General features: G+C 42.9%; 2 protein-coding genes across 11 annotated transcripts in view; one reads left to right on the plus strand and one right to left on the minus strand.

The window, feature by feature from the left end:
- LOC120415082 (disks large 1 tumor suppressor protein) overlaps nt 1-16662 on the minus strand; it is a 106119-nt gene that overhangs the window by 54483 nt on the left and 34974 nt on the right. For 8 of the 10 annotated variants that reach the window (XM_039576487.2, XM_039576494.2, XM_039576490.2 and 5 more), the window contains exons 4-5: nt 3592-3713; nt 3115-3243 (exon numbers count right to left, since the gene is read on the minus strand). In XM_039576487.2, coding sequence (XP_039432421.1) covers nt 3115-3243; nt 3592-3713 — 251 coding nt within the window. The remainder of the gene's footprint in view (nt 1-3114; nt 3244-3591; nt 3714-16662) is intronic. The other 2 variants (XM_039576493.2, XM_039576492.2) reach the window with 1 other exon arrangement.
- Nucleotides 6066-7533, plus strand: LOC120415084 (PCI domain-containing protein 2 homolog). Its single transcript, XM_039576500.2, has 2 exons — nt 6066-6222; nt 6278-7533. Exon 2 carries the CDS (start codon nt 6303-6305, stop codon nt 7491-7493), a length of 1191 nt encoding a protein of 396 aa, XP_039432434.1. The 5' UTR covers nt 6066-6222; nt 6278-6302; the 3' UTR covers nt 7494-7533.

The following is a 16662-nucleotide window of genomic DNA, read 5'->3' on the forward strand; positions in this document are numbered from 1 at the left end:
TTGACAATTTTGACAATTTTGACAATTTTGACAATTTTGACAATTTTGACAATTTTGACAATTTTGACAATTTTGACAATTTTGACAATTTTGACAATTTTGACAATTTTGACAATTTTGACAATTTTGACAATTTTGACAATTTTGACAATTTTGACAATTTTGACAATTTTGACAATTTTGACAATTTTGACAATTTTGACAATTTTGACAATTTTGACAATTTTGACAATTTTGACAATTTTGACAATTTTGACAATTTTGACAATTTTGACAATTTTGACAATTTTGACAATTTTGACAATTTTGACAATTTTGACAATTTTGACAATTTTGACAATTTTGACAATTTTGACAATTTTGACAATTTTGACAATTTTGACAATTTTGACAATTTTGACAATTTTGACAATTTTGACAAATTTGACAATTTTGTCAATTTTGTCAATTTTGTCAATTTTGTCAATTTTGTCAATTTTGTCAATTTTGTCAATTTTGTCAATTTTGTCAATTTTGTCAATTTTGTCAATTTTGTCAATTTTGTCAATTTTGTCAATTTTGTCAATTTTGTCAATTTTGTCAATTTTGTCAATTTTGTCAATTTTGTCAATTTTGTCAATTTTGTCAATTTTGTCAATTTTGTCAATTTTGTCAATTTTGTCAATTTTGTCAATTTTGTTAATTTTGTCAATTTTGTCAATTTTGTCAATTTTGTCAATTTTGTCAATTTTGATAATTTTGACAATTTTGACAATTTTGACAATTTTGACAATTTTGACAATTTTGACAATTTTGACAATTTTGACAATTTTGATAATTTTGACAATTTTGACAATTTTGACAATTTTGACAATTTTGACAATTTTGACACTTTTGACAATTTTGACAATTTTGACAATTTTGACAATTTTGACAATTTTGACAATTTTGACAATTTTGACAATTTTGACAATTTTGACAATTTTGACAATTTTGACAATTTTGACAATTTTGACAATTTTGACAATTTTGACAATTTTGACAATTTTGACAATTTTGACAATTTTGACAATTTTGACAATTTTGACAATTTTGACAATTTTGACAATTTTGACAATTTTGACAATTTTGACAATTTTGACAATTTTGACAATTTTGACAATTTTGACAATTTTGACAATTTTGACAATTTTGACAATTTTGACAATTTTGACAATTTTGACAAATTTGACAATTTTGTCAATTTTGTCAATTTTGTCAATTTTGTCAATTTTGTCAATTTTGTCAATTTTGTCAATTTTGTCAATTTTGTCAATTTTGTCAATTTTGTCAATTTTGTCAATTTTGTCAATTTTGTCAATTTTGTCAATTTTGTCAATTTTGTCAATTTTGTCAATTTTGTCAATTTTGTCAATTTTGTCAATTTTGTCAATTTTGTCAATTTTGTTAATTTTGTCAATTTTGTCAATTTTGTCAATTTTGTCAATTTTGTCAATTTTGATAATTTTGACAATTTTGACAATTTTGACAATTTTGACAATTTTGACAATTTTGACAATTTTGACAATTTTGACAATTTTGATAATTTTGACAATTTTGACAATTTTGACAATTTTGACAATTTTGACAATTTTGACACTTTTGACAATTTTGACAATTTTGACAATTTTGACAATTTTGACAATTTTGACAATTTTGACAATTTTGACAATTTTGACAATTTTGACAATTTTGACAATTTTGACAATTTTGACAATTTTGACAATTTTGACAATTTTGACAATTTTGACAATTTTGTCAATTTTGTCAATTTTGTCAATTTTGTCAATTTTGTCAATTTTGACAATTTTGACAATTTTGTCAATTTTGTCAATTTTGTCAATTTTGTCAATTTTGTCAATTTTGTCAATTTTGTCAATTTTGTCAATTTTGTCAATTTTGTCAATTTTGTCAATTTTGTCAATTTTGTCAATTTTGTCAATTTTGTCAATTTTGTCAATTTTGTCAATTTTGTCAATTTTGATAATTTTGACAATTTTGACAATTTTGACAATTTTGACAATTTTGACAATTTTGACAATTTTGACAATTTTGACAATTTTGACAATTTTGACAATTTTGACAATTTTGACAATTTTGACAATTTTGACAATTTTGACAATTTTGACAATTTTGACAATTTTGACAATTTTGACAATTTTGACAATTTTGACAATTTTGACAATTTTGACAATTTTGACAATTTTGACAATTTTGACAATTTTGACAATTTTGACAATTTTGACAATTTTGACAATTTTGACAATTTTGACAATTTTGACAAATTTGACAATTTTGTCAATTTTGTCAATTTTGTCAATTTTGTCAATTTTGTCAATTTTGTCAATTTTGTCAATTTTGACAATTTTGACAATTTTGACAATTTTGACAATTTTGACAATTTTGACAAATTTGACAATTTTGACAATTTTGACAATTTTGACAATTTTGACAATTTTGACAATTTTGACAATTTTGACAATTTTGACAATTTTGTCAATTTTGTCAATTTTGTCAATTTTGTCAATTTTGTCAATTTTGACAAATTTGACAATTTTGACAATTTTGACAAATTTGACAATTTTGACAATTTTGACAATTTTGACAATTTTGACAATTTTGACAATTTTGACAATTTTGACAATTTTGACAATTTTGACAATTTTGACAATTTTGACAATTTTGACAATTTTGACAATTTTGACAATTTTGACAATTTTGACAATTTTGATAATTTTGACAATTTTGACAATTTTGACAATTTTGACAATTTTGACAATTTTGACAATTTTGACAATTTTGACAATTTTGACAATTTTGACAATTTTGACAATTTTGCGATCAAAGTGTAACTAAATACGAAGTCATTGATTTTCGAAGCTAATCCAAGGCAACTCTAATAGCTAACAGCAAGGGTGAAGGACGACAGCGGATTTTAGCATAGCCTACTAAGGTTAGAAGCGTTAACAAGATTAGTGTGTGCGAGGTGGTGTAAACGATACTACACGCTAAAACTAACACAGTCACAAGTGAAGCATGGCAGCAGAATGCAGCAAAAATTGCAGGGTTTTATCTCCGAATTTCCCATGAAATTACCTGATTTTCGAGATGCTCTTGCTGCTGCTGGAGGGGCGGCGATTGAGGTTGCAGTTGCTGCCTTTTGTTGCCATTTGCCATTGGGGGTTTGGGGACATGATTGTTGGTGTTGGTGGTGGTGGTGCCATTCTAGAATACACAATACGAACACACGGGGGAAAAAAGGAAAAGAAAAACAGTGGAAATTGGGGAAAGAGAGGGTGGAGTACATTAAGTTGGGGGTTTTGAGAAAGGGGTGGGGGGCTCATAAAGTCGTTTTTATTTTTGCCTTCACAGAGAGCGAGAGTGGAATGAAATTAAGATTGCATTCAAAAGATGTACTATTTTTAATTACGGGGTGGGAGGAACCACGATAAAATCACTACCAACGAACGAACTGAGAGGATAACTCACTTGTTGCTTTTTTTTCAGTAGTGAGGTGGGAGATTTTGTTCTTTAAACAGTCGTTAAACAATTTAACGCGAATATTTGACTTACCTCGTTCGCTTTGACGGCATTGTCCTGTTCCCACTTGCTGGCAATTAGCAACGTTTCGGCGGTCTTTTGCTGGATTGATTTCGAGTCGTCCAGCAGTGTGAGCTCGTAGAATTCTTGAATGTCTGTTACAAAAATGAGGAAAATTGAAAAACATATTTTTACTTTTTTGCAATATTTTTATATATGATTTGTTGAAAAATAACTTCGTATAAAATCATTTCATTTTAATCTTTATAAAAAAATTAAATGAGTGAATTTTCTAGGTTTTTGCAAATCGAATTTCATTTTATTTGTTATGAACTTTGATGAACCGTTTCCACAATTTTTCAAAAAAGACATTTTTTTTTTAGAAAAAAAAATTCTTCATACAAAATTGTAAGCTGTTCATACCAAAGCGTTATGATTGTTTTTTTTTTTTTCTAAAATCCGTTATTTTAGAAGGGGCTAATGATTGATTAAATGGTTTGGTGTCTTCTACAAAGAAGTAGGTTATGATAACAACTTTTCAAAAAATATTGAGATACGGAAAAAATCTCATTCTGTTTTTATTATATCTAAATTCTGACAAACTTCACCTCCAAAAAGTTATTGCGTAAAAATTTGCATGAAGTGCACCGTTTTCAAGTTATAGTTTTCCAGGCCAGATGAATGACCCAAAAATCAATTATTTTTTTTAAGATTTAATTTTCCTATCATTAACTCATCAATATTTATAATACTATACAGACCTAAAAAGGTTTAGGTAAAGCCTATAAAAAAATATTCAAGATTTGAAAATAATTTTCATCCTCGTTCTTCATTGAAAAAATATATACAAATTCGTGAAAAAAATCTTTACAATTTTCCATTTAACAATGCTGGTTCGACAATATGGTGGAAAAAATAACCGATTTTTGATGTCAAAAACCAAGAAACCTTTGTGAAATTTTCTCATCATTTGGGGGAAAAAATATAGTCAGAGCTTCGAAATCACAACTAATGATCTTAAGAGCTTAAAACATTTTGAAAATTAGGACTAATGGATATTTAAAATATATTTAAAAGTATTATTTTGAAAGATAGACGAGAATTAATCAAACAAAACAAAATCCGAAAGATTTAGTTGGTATCTTTTGTCCGCTAAAACATACTAATTTAAAAAAAAATAATTTATTCAGTCCTGCTGGCAAATTATTATACCTGATTAATATTTGGAAAATAAAAGTTGAAAAAATGTCTGCTCAAAAATATAATCATAATTTAACCATTTATGAAGAAAATATCCAAAGCTTGAAAATTTAATTTTTAAGCTATTTGGGATGAAATGGGATACTTGCAAGTTTTTCAAGTTTTTCTGAGACTATTCTGAAAAAGGCATCTTATCTAATCTAATCTAATCATAAGGAGGCATCTTATAGAATAAAATGTGCCTTTAAATATTCAAATAGTTTACAGTTTTTGACACAAGCATAACTGTACATTTTCCCGAAACTTTTCGTAATACATTTTGAAAAAGTAGGCTTGAAATTTTAAATGTATTTGCTTTTCTACTGAAATTTAACTAAAAGAGAAAAAGATAAAGAACAAATTGAATTTGTTTAGAACTGGTTTTGTTGCTTAGATTTTTTTCGGTTTGCCAATAAAATTCCCGATATTTTCCTTGCATTAAGTGTACTGAAATTGCCTGGAAATTTAGGGATAGTTTTTAATCCTTTTCATAAAAAAAACTAGAAACTTGTTAGGGAAATAATTATGGTAATATTGATGATTCTTTATGTAATCCGAAAATAAAGTCAGTTTTTCGATTCGAACTAAAATAATGACACTTTGGAAGTTGAATAAAAAAAAACACTTTATTCTGCCACTTCATGCCTTTTTACCGAGCTCTGCCAAGCTCGTGTTGGCTTGTAAATTGAATAAAATTCATAAAAACAATTCTTGACTTTTCTTTGATAAGGGCCTATAAACAAATGTAAACATTGAGTGTATCCCGCTTACTCCGATGGACTTTGACATAAGGTGTGAAAGGGACACACTCAATGTTTACATATGTTTATAGGACCTAATCAAAAAAGTCTAGAACTGTACATAAGTAATTGGAATTTTTCATATTAAAAAAAAACAAAAGACGATGTCTTCATTGACAGCCTCCAAACCAAATTAATTGAATCATATCAAATAAAACTAGAGTTTTTTTTATTAGGTCCTATAAACATATGAAAGACAATAGTTTATTGGTCATTCAAAAAAAAAACTCTGGAAATAATAATTTAATTATCAATTTCCCTGTTCTCAAAATCGCCCCCTCACTGTACCCAAGCTTGCGTGTTTTCAAACGTAGATGTCGCTTCTATTTCCCTCTCGCTCACTAATTCTACCCATCTCTTTCACACCACCCAGCGCGCGCACGCACACATTCAAACCTCGACGGCGCGAGTTTGTGTACGTGCGTGCCATAAAACCGCCATAAAATTGAAACTGTCAAAACAGGTCAAAACATTTGTAGCGCTAGACGGCAAAAAGTGGGCAAAAAATCGATCCTTTCGATGCTCGTCGGAAAAAGTGTGGATTTTACGTTGAAATTTGTGTTTTAAATTTGAGAAATTACGCGGATCGTACAGGTGACATGTGCTAGATTGGAATTCTGCTAAGGTAGGTTGGATTTCGGTTCATTTTGAGCTGGTTTGATAATCGACCTTTTTTTCAGCTTGAAAAACGTCAAAACACCCACGATGAACCTCTTCCACTACCTAAACTCGGTGCAGCGCGTCTGGAACGCCGGCGAGGGGGTGGCCGTGGCACGGCTCCTCTCCCTGGCGGACCACCACGTGAACAATCCGTCGCTGCACGTGCACGAGCACCCGGAGACGGCCGTGTACCGGCAGCTGGATGCGCCGCTGGACGAGGTGGTCGCGTGCCACCTGAAAGTGCTGCACCACTTGACGGCGGAACCGCGGAATTACGCGGAAGCTTACCGGCAGCAGACGAACTGCATCCAGGCCGTGGTCAAGATGCTGCAGGTGCTGAAGGACGAAAACTGGTTCCTGCCGGTGATGTACACGGTGGCGATTGACCTGCGCCGGCTGGCGGCCAAGTGCGAGGAGCAGATCAAGACGTCCAAGCCGGGGGAGATTCTGGAGAAGGCGGCGGAGTGTTTGATGGGGTGTTTTCGGGTTTGTGCGGCGGACAACCGGGCCTCGGACGCGGACACGAAGCGGCTGGGGATGTTGAACCTGGTGAACCAGCTGTTCAAGGTGTACTTCCGGATAAACAAGCTGAACCTGTGCAAGCCGTTGATCCGGGCCATCGAATCGTCCAACTTTAAGGAATCGTTCAGCCTGGCGCAGCGGATCACGTACAAGTACTTTGCGGGGAGGAAGGCCATGTTCGACTCGGACTATCGGAACGCGGATGAGTATCTGAGCTTCGCTTTTGAGAATTGTCCGCGGCGGTTCGCCCGGAACAAACGGCTCATCCTGATCTACCTGGTTCCGGTTAAGATGCTGCTCGGGTACATGCCCCGGAAGGAGGTGCTCCAGCGGTACAACGTGCTGCAGTTTCACGACCTGACCGTGGCCCTTAAAGAGGGCAACGTGCGCCGGTTCGACGAGGTCATCCAGCAGCACGAGTCGTTCTTCATCAACGCCGGAATCTACCTAATCGTGGAAAAGCTCAAGATTCTCGCCTACCGGAACCTGTTCAAGAAGGTCTACCTGATTCTCCAGACGCACCAGATTGACCTGAACGCGTTCCTGACGGCGCTGCAGTGGACCTCCGGCGAGGAGGATCTCACGATGGACGAAACGCACTGCATCGTGGCGAACCTGATCTACGAGGGCCGCATCAAGGGGTACATCAGCCACCAGCACAACAAGCTGGTTGTGTCCAAGCAGAATCCGTTCCCGAACGTCATCGTCAGTTAGGGTGGGGTTTTGATTAATAAACGATTTTTGTCTGGTGAAATTTGCGGTTTGATTTACAATTTCGAAATTCAAAGTGTCAAACTATTGGAGTTTTGCTGTAGACGTGGAGAAATGCTAAACCTCTGTTTATCGGTAGAGAAACATGTTTGAATAATTTCATATTCTGTCTTTAACCCCAACTACGACGTTGGATTTCTTTCAAAAAAATAACATATTATCCTTGTTTTTGAAATAGTTACTAAGCCTGGTAAGGCAGTAACTACTACATAATAAATCAAGCAATTCGGAATAATATACCTATGTACTCGTGCCACACTGGGCTTTCCAGCCAAGATAAAAATTAATCAGAAAAGTAGGAGAAATATTCCACAAACGATTCTAACTTAACTTAATAAGTCGCAATCGTTCTCCAAAAATCATTTAGGAATTAGGTTCCAGTTAGACCGCATATTTTTTTTTGTTCGAAATTATTTCAACATCATATAAGTAAGTTTCACTACCAGTTTCAGCATTGATAGGCAAGCGGTCCCACCGACTAGGTTAGGACCAATCTTTTCTTTTTTTTCTTCATAACTTATTTTTTTCTGGTCCTTTTAGGTGCAGATCACGGAGATGCTTCGGCTGTCATCTGCATACAATAGCACTCTGTGGCGCGTTGCGAGGGCCATGCGTAGAGGTTCCGTTCCGAACGAGAGTGTGGAAAAATCGGACAAGTGGATATTGGATTTCGCCAAGAAGGTGTGCCCGGACTCGGTGCCGACACAACCATCATTCGACGTTGTTGATGGGAGCGATGCTAATCCTCCCTTCTCGATGGTAGAGCTCTCCATAGCACTATTGACGGGCAATAACACTGCTCCTGGTCCGGACAAGATCAAGTTCAGCTTGCTGAAAAATCTTCCGGACGTCGCCAAGCAGCGTCTGTTGAAACTGTTCAACACGTTGGTGGAGCAGAACGTAATTCCACACGAATGGCGACAGGTCCGGGTGGTTGCCATTCAAAAGCCCGGTAAGCCGGCATCCGACCACAACTCGTATCGTCCAATCAGCTTGCTGTCGTGTCTACGCAAGTTGCTGGAGAAGATTTTTTTTTTTTTTTTATTCTTAACTTATTTTTATTAGGTCCGTTTAGGTGCTGTGACCAGGTTAGGACCGAGGACGGTTCATAAAAAAATATAATACATTAAAAAAAACTCATTTTCCGCCGTATTTGCCGAGCATGTAACTGACGAGTCTCAACTGGTCCACGCGGGTCTTGCAGGTCTGGAACCTGGCGCTGTACTCGTTAAAAATGTGCCACAGCTCAGTCGAACTGTAGAGCACCTCCTCTCCTTCCGCCGTGGGAGTGGCACCGGCGCCGGCGCCGGTATTTACTTGACTGCTTCCTGCGGGTCGAGGGCGATCCTTTGGCTTCACGTCCGGAACTGCGCCCGGCAGCGGTGGGAACTCCGCCGGCGTGAACGCTGGAACTGCTGGACTCTGCTTCTCCGCCTTCCTTGCCGGCGGTTTCGGTTTCGCCGCCTGCTGGCGCCTCTGGATGAAGTCCGCACGCTTGGGGCAGCTGCGGTCCGTGGCTTCGTGGGCTCCAGAGCAGTTGGCACACCGCTTCGGATCGTCTTCCTGGACTTTGCACTCGTCCGTCTTGTGGGGACCCCCACAGTTGTTGCACCTCCCCTTGAGGTGACAGTTCCTGGTTCCATGCCCCAGCTGCAGGCAGTTCCTGCACTGGGTCACGTTCGGCCGCTTGTTCTGGTAGGCCTCCCACCGGATGATAGTGCTTGCCACAACTTTCATTGTAGCGAGCTTCTTCAGGTTGGTGTATCCCTTGGGGAAGACCACAATGTACGGAGTTTCGTCCACGGTGGACTTTTCCTTCCGCTTGATGACATGCACCTCCAGCGCGTCCAGCTTGAGATCCCTCTTCAGCAGGTACTTGACCTCATCCGGTTTCAGTTCATCAGGTAAACCACGAAGAACGACCCGGTGAAATCGTTCGCTTCTTCGGCCGTGGGTGTAGAATTCCACTTTCTTCTTCTTGAGGAGCTCTTGCAACTTGTCAAAATCATTGACAGAGAAGCAGGTCACTTTGGTTCCAAATCGGGTTAGTTTGTAAATCGGGTCGAAACCAAATTTACAACTTTCCACTATCGCCACGAGCTTGTAAAAATCCGTGGTGTTCTTCACTACCAAAGGTGGTTGCTTTTGTTTACTTGCCGACTGGCCGGGTGCTGGAGCCGCCGGGACGTCCCCTCCTCCTGCTGGGCTGGCATTGTTGTTGTTTTCCGCTAGCGGGCTGAACTTGTTGTTGTTGAGCAGATTCTGCTCCACGTTGCTATCGTCCTCTTTCTTCCTTTTGCGCTCGTTCGCCTCCATTCCTCGGAATGTTGGGGCGGAAAGTCCACCGAAAGCACCACGACGGCCACTATCGGCACTTTTGACCCGCAAAACACGACACCTCCAAACGTAAACAAGGCCGCGAGCGTGCGGCTGCCACACGTCCGTCACACAAGAGCACAGCGGGAGAACTGTTGCTGGAGAAGATGATCCTCGACCGCCTCGAACCATGGATGGAACGAGAGCACTTGCTGTCTGACACGCAGTATGGCTTCCGGAGAGGCAAGGGAACAAGCGACTGTCTAGCTTTGCTGGCCACAGGAATCGACATAGCCCGTGGTAAAAAACAGCAAATGGCTTCTGTCTTCCTAGACATCAAGGGTGCATTCGATTCAGTCTCCATCGATGTGTTGGGAGTAAAGCTGCGGCGGAGCGGTCTCAATCCGACGATGTGCAACTTCCTCATCAACCTGTTGTCAGAAAAACACATGCACTTTGTGCAAGGTGATCTGGCAATCACCCGGATAAGTTACATGGGTTTGGCACAAGGCTCACGCCTTAGTCCATCCATGTATAACTTCTACGTCAGCGACATCGATGATTGCTTGACCGGAGACTGCACCCTTATACAGTACGCAGATGACGCAGTGGTTTCAATCGCTGCCAAGAAAGAAGTCGATCTGCTAGAACCCTTGCAAGATACCCTGAACAACTTGGCCCATTGGGCAGTTGGAAAGGGTATTGAATTCTCTCCGGAGAAGACGGAACTGGTCGTTTTTACGGGGAAGCATGAACCGCCGCAGCTCAATCTTTCTCTCTCGGGAAAGACTATCGAGCAGTCGGACCACTTCATGTACATGGGTACCATCTTTGATCAGAAGGGAACATGGGGGAAGCACATTAACTACCTGAAACAAAAGTGCCTGCAAAGAACTAATTTTCTGCGCAGTGTCTCTGGCAACCGGTGGGGTGCTCATCCTTCTGACATGCTTCGACTGTACAAGACAACGATACTCTCGGTGCTGGAATATGGCAGTTTCTGCTTCCAAACAGCTGCAAAATCACGCTTGTTGGTTCTCCAGCGGATACAGTACCGAAGTCTTCGCATTGTCTTGGGATGCATGCACTCAACTCACAACATGACCCTCGAGGTCTTGGCGGGAGTGTTGCCTCTGCGAACTCGTTACTACGAACTGTCTTACCGGTTCCTGATCCGGTGTGATTACAGGAATAAACTGGTAATTGACAATTTTGAAACGTTGCTGAACCTTCACGTTGAGTCTCGGCGCATGCTTCTATATTATGACTTTATGTCATCGTGGGAGTGGAGCCCGAGCACAACGGTACAGCGCACGCCTCCGTTAACCAGCAGCACCCGGATTGGCTTCGACACGTCCATGAAAGCCGATACTCGCGGTATCCCAAACCATCTTCTGCGGGGAGTTGTACCGTCGATCTTCGCATCAAAGTACAGCCATGTTCCTCCAAACAACAGATTCTTCACCGATGGCTCCAAGCTCGACGGCTGTACGGGCTTCGGTGTTCATCATGAATCTTATCAGCTGTTCTTTAAGCTGAAGGACCCGAGTTCGGTTTACGTCGCAGAGTTAGCCGCGGTTTACTGCGCACTGCGAATCATCGAGACCATGCCACCTGACCACTACTTCATCTTCACCGATAGCTTTAGCTCTGTTGAGGCTATCCGGTCTCTGAAGCCGACCAGGGAGTCTGCGTTTTTCCTCACGGAAATACGCAAGACTTTAAACAACCTGGCGGCTCAGTCCTTCAGCATCACGGTGGTATGGGTCCGCGCTCATTGCTCGATTCCGGGTAATGAGAAAGCGGACTTGCTCGCCAAGAAGGGTGCTGAGAGTGGAGACATTTTTGAAAGGCCAATTAGCCTACAAGAATGCTACGGTTTTCCGAGGCAGCGTGCGCTCCTGGATTGGCAAAAACAATGGGACGACGACACCAAGGGACGTTGGATGTATTCCATACGACCTAAGGTGCAAAGAAAAGCCTGGTTCAAGGGAATGGACTTGACGCGTGGATTCATCAGAACGATGTCCCGCCTTATGTCGAACCATTACTCGTCCAAGGCTCATCTGTACCGTATCAACATGAGTGATACGAACTTATGCGACTGTGGGCAGGGTTATCAGGACATCGACCATCTCGTATGGGCGTGTCCAGATCACCAGGCTCACAGAATTAAGTTGAAAGTTACCCTCAGGGCCCGAGGAAGACCACCAGAAATTCCGATGCGAGACGCGTTATCTCAACTAGACCTTGATGTTCTCTATCCGATCTATCAGTTCCTCTTAGATTCCAATATATCTATTTAGTTTTTCTTTCAGTTAGTTTTCCTTCAGTTAGTTTTCCTTCAGTTAGTATAACTCGCCTTCACACAAAGCCGTCGTTTCTGGTTGCACCGGAAGCAAAGCAAGAACGCCCCAGCAGCTGGACACCGAGTTGCGGCTGAGGACAAAACGCAAAGGCCAGCAGAGCCAACCAAGACCCCTACACAATCCCCCTTCCCTTCCCACGCCTTGTCTTTAACATCAATCCCTTCCCTACTAACCCCGAGTAGGCCGCGGGTAATCGGCTCCCCTCCCACTAACATTTACACACAAGATCCTCTGTAATTATTAAGTCAAATGTAATTACAAAAGCCGACTCGGTCCTAACCAGGTCCCAGTACCGAAAAGGACCTAATAAAAATAATTTTATGAGAAAAAAAAAAAATCTGCATACAATCTCACTGAAGCCTAAAAAGTACCAAAGTTTTGGTGTCATTGCTCCGGCAGAAGTCTCAGCGGCTAGTCGTGTTTTTTCGCGGTGTGTTTGGCGCGTTTTTCACGGCGATTCCGAGGCGTGTGCGAGCGGACAAGCCCGTTCCGGTGGTCAGAGAGGCCACAATCTGGTCGTCGTGGACACGGCGGCGGTGCAGCAGCGGAAGAGGAACGAGTTCCTGCATCCGAGCAGCAGCAGCAGGAGGAGTCAGCAGCAGCGGCTGCGGAGGCAGCTGAGGCGAGAGACGGTCGTTGGTCGGTGGAAACGGCCCCGGAGAGTCGACTGCGGTCGGCGGACCAGTTTTCGACCAGGCCAGGTCGGAGACAACCCCCGTTGTTTACGTGGGTGGCAGCAGGCAGCACAACAACAACAACAACAAGCGCGCGCAAACGAGCTTCCCGCGCATCCCGCTGCGGGCGGCAGCCAGTGCGGCCAGTTCGGCGGTGAGTGCGAAAGGCGAGTTTTTTGTTAGCGTTTAGTTTTTTTTTTTTTTTTTCTCATAGTTTTTTTTTTCTCAGTTAGTTTTTTTTTTTCTTTTCTGCTTTTTTACTTTTGCGTTTAGTTTCATAATTTTCATTTTCGTTTAGTTTATCGCGTTTCTTCGCAAACATGGATCCGACCGAGTCGGACCATGAGGAATGCGACTTCGATTCAACCCTTGAGGGTGACGAGGACGTGGACATGGCGGACTCCGTTTTGGGAGTTCCTTCAAACACCACCAACAGGGACCTCTTCCTGAAGGATAAGGATGCTGGCGGTAAAGGGGGATCCACGGACGGGTCTAAGAGGACGAAGCGAAAGCGTCCTAAATCAGATCCGAATCCGGTTCCCCCTCAACCACCGATTCCTCCCTTGACTCCAGACCCGATTCCTCCCTTGACTCCAGACCCGATTCCTCCCTTGACTCCAGAACCGATTCCTCCAAATCCAGATCCAATTCCTCCTAAAACACCGGTGCCGAATCCGGATCCAAATCCCCCCCCGCCCCTGAATCCTCATTCTCAAAAACCGATTCCTCGTCCTCGTCAGTATCAAGAGGGATCGCAAACGGAATGGGTGGTCTTCTTCCGGCCCAAACAGAAGCCGTTAAACTTTGTACAGATCACCAAGGATTTGCAGAAGCACTATCCTGGGGTGGTCGAATGTACCAAGCTGAACAAGAGCAAGCTCCGCGTGATCGTGAACTCCGCGGTGCAAGCGAATCAGATCGTAACTGATCTGCGGTTCAGCATTGAGTACCGTGTTTGGATTCCGGCCCACAAAGTCGAAATCGATGGCGTGGTGACCGATGACAGTCTGTCGCTTGTCGACCTCTCAAGGGCGGTGGGACGCTTCAAGAACCCTAAACTTCCAGCTGTGGAGGTACTCGAGTGCCGGCAACTGGGCAACGTCACCACCGAGGGTGGCCAGAAGAAGTTCATTCCTTCTGCCTCGTTCCGGGTGACTTTTGCAGGGTCAGCTCTGCCGGACTACATTGAGCTGTACAAGCTTCGGCTTCCAGTTCGATTGTACGTTCCGCGAGTGATGAGCTGCGAAAACTGCCAGCAGTTGGGACACACCAAGACCTACTGCAGCAACAAGAGCAAGTGCTCAAAGTGCGCCGGCCCCCACAAGGACGTGGATTGCCAAAAGCAGGCTGAAAAATGCCTGCTTTGTGGCGGGGAACCGCACAAAACTCGGCAGTGCCCAAAGTACAAGGAGCGCGAGGACAAGATGAAGCGATCCTTGAGGGAACGCTCCAAGAAGTCCTTCGCGGAAATCCTTAGTCAGGTGACCCACCCCAATCGCTTCGCTCCTTTGGCGGACGAAGACTCGGGGGACGAAGATTCCGATGTGGAGGTCCTCTTCCAGAGAGACGAGGAAAGTGACTCTTCCGGGCCAAACCCGAAGCGCAACAAGGCTTCCAAGTCCAGAAAAGCCGCTGGCGGCAAGGGTAAGGAAAGTGACTCGTTGAACTTCGAGGAGGATTTTCCTTTCGGTCCGTCGGGAAAGCCCGCTCCGAAGCCGGCACCGAAGCCCGTTCCCAAGCTGCTGAAGCCCGTTCCCAAGCTGCCAAAGATCCCCCCGAAACCGGTTCCTCAACCGAATCCGATCACCGATGCCTTCAAAGGAGTCCTTACTTTTTCCACAATCGTGGAATGGCTGTGCTCTTTTGTGAGTGAACCGACGCGTTTAATCATAAAGCGGTTTGAGCCTCTCGCTAGACACATCGGGAAACAGCTTGCTAGCACGATGCCCCTCTTGTCGTTCATTTCCTTTGATGGGTAATACACCAAAAACGAAAAACGGCATCTCCTTTCTACAATGGAATTGTAGAAGTTTAACCCCCAAGTTAAACGATTTTCAACAATTCGCATTCGAACGGGACTGTGATGTGTTTGCGCTGAGCGAAACGTTTCTTATCGGAGATGAGACGCCAGCTTTCCGGGGGTACAACATCATCACAGAGAGCAGGGCAGGACCAAATAGAGGTGGAGGCGTACTGATTGGGGTCAGGAAATGCCACACTTTTAGAAAGGTCACGCTCCCGAATCTAGGAGGAATCGAAGCAGTCGCAGTACAGGCCAGGATCAGAGGACTGGACATTTGCATTGTGTCCGTCTACGTTCCCCCACAGGTGTCGTTAACTCGACAAAAGTTGTGGGGTATGCTTGAGCTGTTGCAGGCACCGAGACTGGTTCTGGGTGACTTTAATCTTCACAGCACCGAGTGGGGAAGTCACAAGACAGACCCTCAAGCATATCTGATTCATGAACTGTGCGACGACTTCCAGATGACCCTCCTAAACAGGGACAAGCAAGTTACGCGGATTGCAACACCACCAACGCCAACTTCGTCCGGTACGAAGGCGAGTGCCATCGACTTGTCGCTCTGTTCCAACAGTCTGGCAGTTCTCTGTGACTGGAACGTGCTTCAAGATCCTCGTGGCAGTGATCATTTGCCGATCGCTATTCTGGTTAGCCATGGCCCACAGCAATCGACAACGGTGGAGATGCCTTACGATCTGACGCGAAATATCGACTGGAAACAGTACGCGGAGGCAGTCTCCATTGGAGTTGAGTTGCGAGCAGGGTTGGCACCGCTTGAAGAATATGCGTTTCTGGCTAATTTGATCTATGACAGTGCGATACAAGCTCAGACGAAACCCGTCCCGGGACCGTACATCCGAACGCGCCCTCCACTTCCCTGGTGGGACAAGGAGTGTACGGATCTCTCGGCGGCCAGGTCTGAAGCTTATGTGGACTTTTGCAAGTGTGGAATCCGAGCGAACTTCCAAAAGTACAGAGCTCTTGATCGCAGGTACAGTAATACTCTGAAGCGGAAGAAGCGAATGTACTGGCGGGAGTTCGTTGAAGGACTACCAGCAGATACGTCCATGAGCACTCTGTGGCGCGTTGCGAGGGCCATGCGTAGAGGTTCCGTTCCGAACGAGAGTGTGGAAAAATCGGACAAGTGGATATTGGATTTCGCCAAGAAGGTGTGCCCGGACTCGGTGCCGACACAACCATCATTCGACGTTGTTGATGGGAGCGATGCTAATCCTCCCTTCTCGATGGTAGAGCTCTCCATAGCACTATTGACGGGCAACAACACTGCTCCTGGTCCGGACAAGATCAAGTTCAGCTTGCTGAAAAATCTTCCGGACGTCGCCAAGCAGCGTCTGTTGAAACTGTTCAACACGTTGGTGGAGCAGAACGTAATTCCACACGAATGGCGACAGGTCCGGGTGGTTGCCATTCAAAAGCCCGGTAAGCCGGCATCCGACCACAACTCGTATCGTCCAATCAGCTTGCTGTCGTGTCTACGCAAGTTGCTGGAGAAGATGATCCTCGACCGCCTCGAACCATGGATGGAACGAGAGCACTTGCTGTCAGACACGCAGTATGGCTTCCGGAGAGGCAAGGGAACAAGCGACTGTCTAGCTTTGCTGGCCACAGGAATCGACATAGCCCGTGGTAAAAAACAGCAAATGGCTTCTGTCTTCCTAGACATCAAGGGTGCATTCGATTCAGTCTCCATCGATGTGTTGGGAGTAAAGCTG

Source organism: Culex pipiens, chromosome 1 (genome assembly GCF_016801865.2).
Source record: "Culex pipiens pallens isolate TS chromosome 1, TS_CPP_V2, whole genome shotgun sequence".
In the NCBI taxonomy this organism is placed as follows: Eukaryota; Metazoa; Arthropoda; class Insecta; order Diptera; family Culicidae; genus Culex; species Culex pipiens.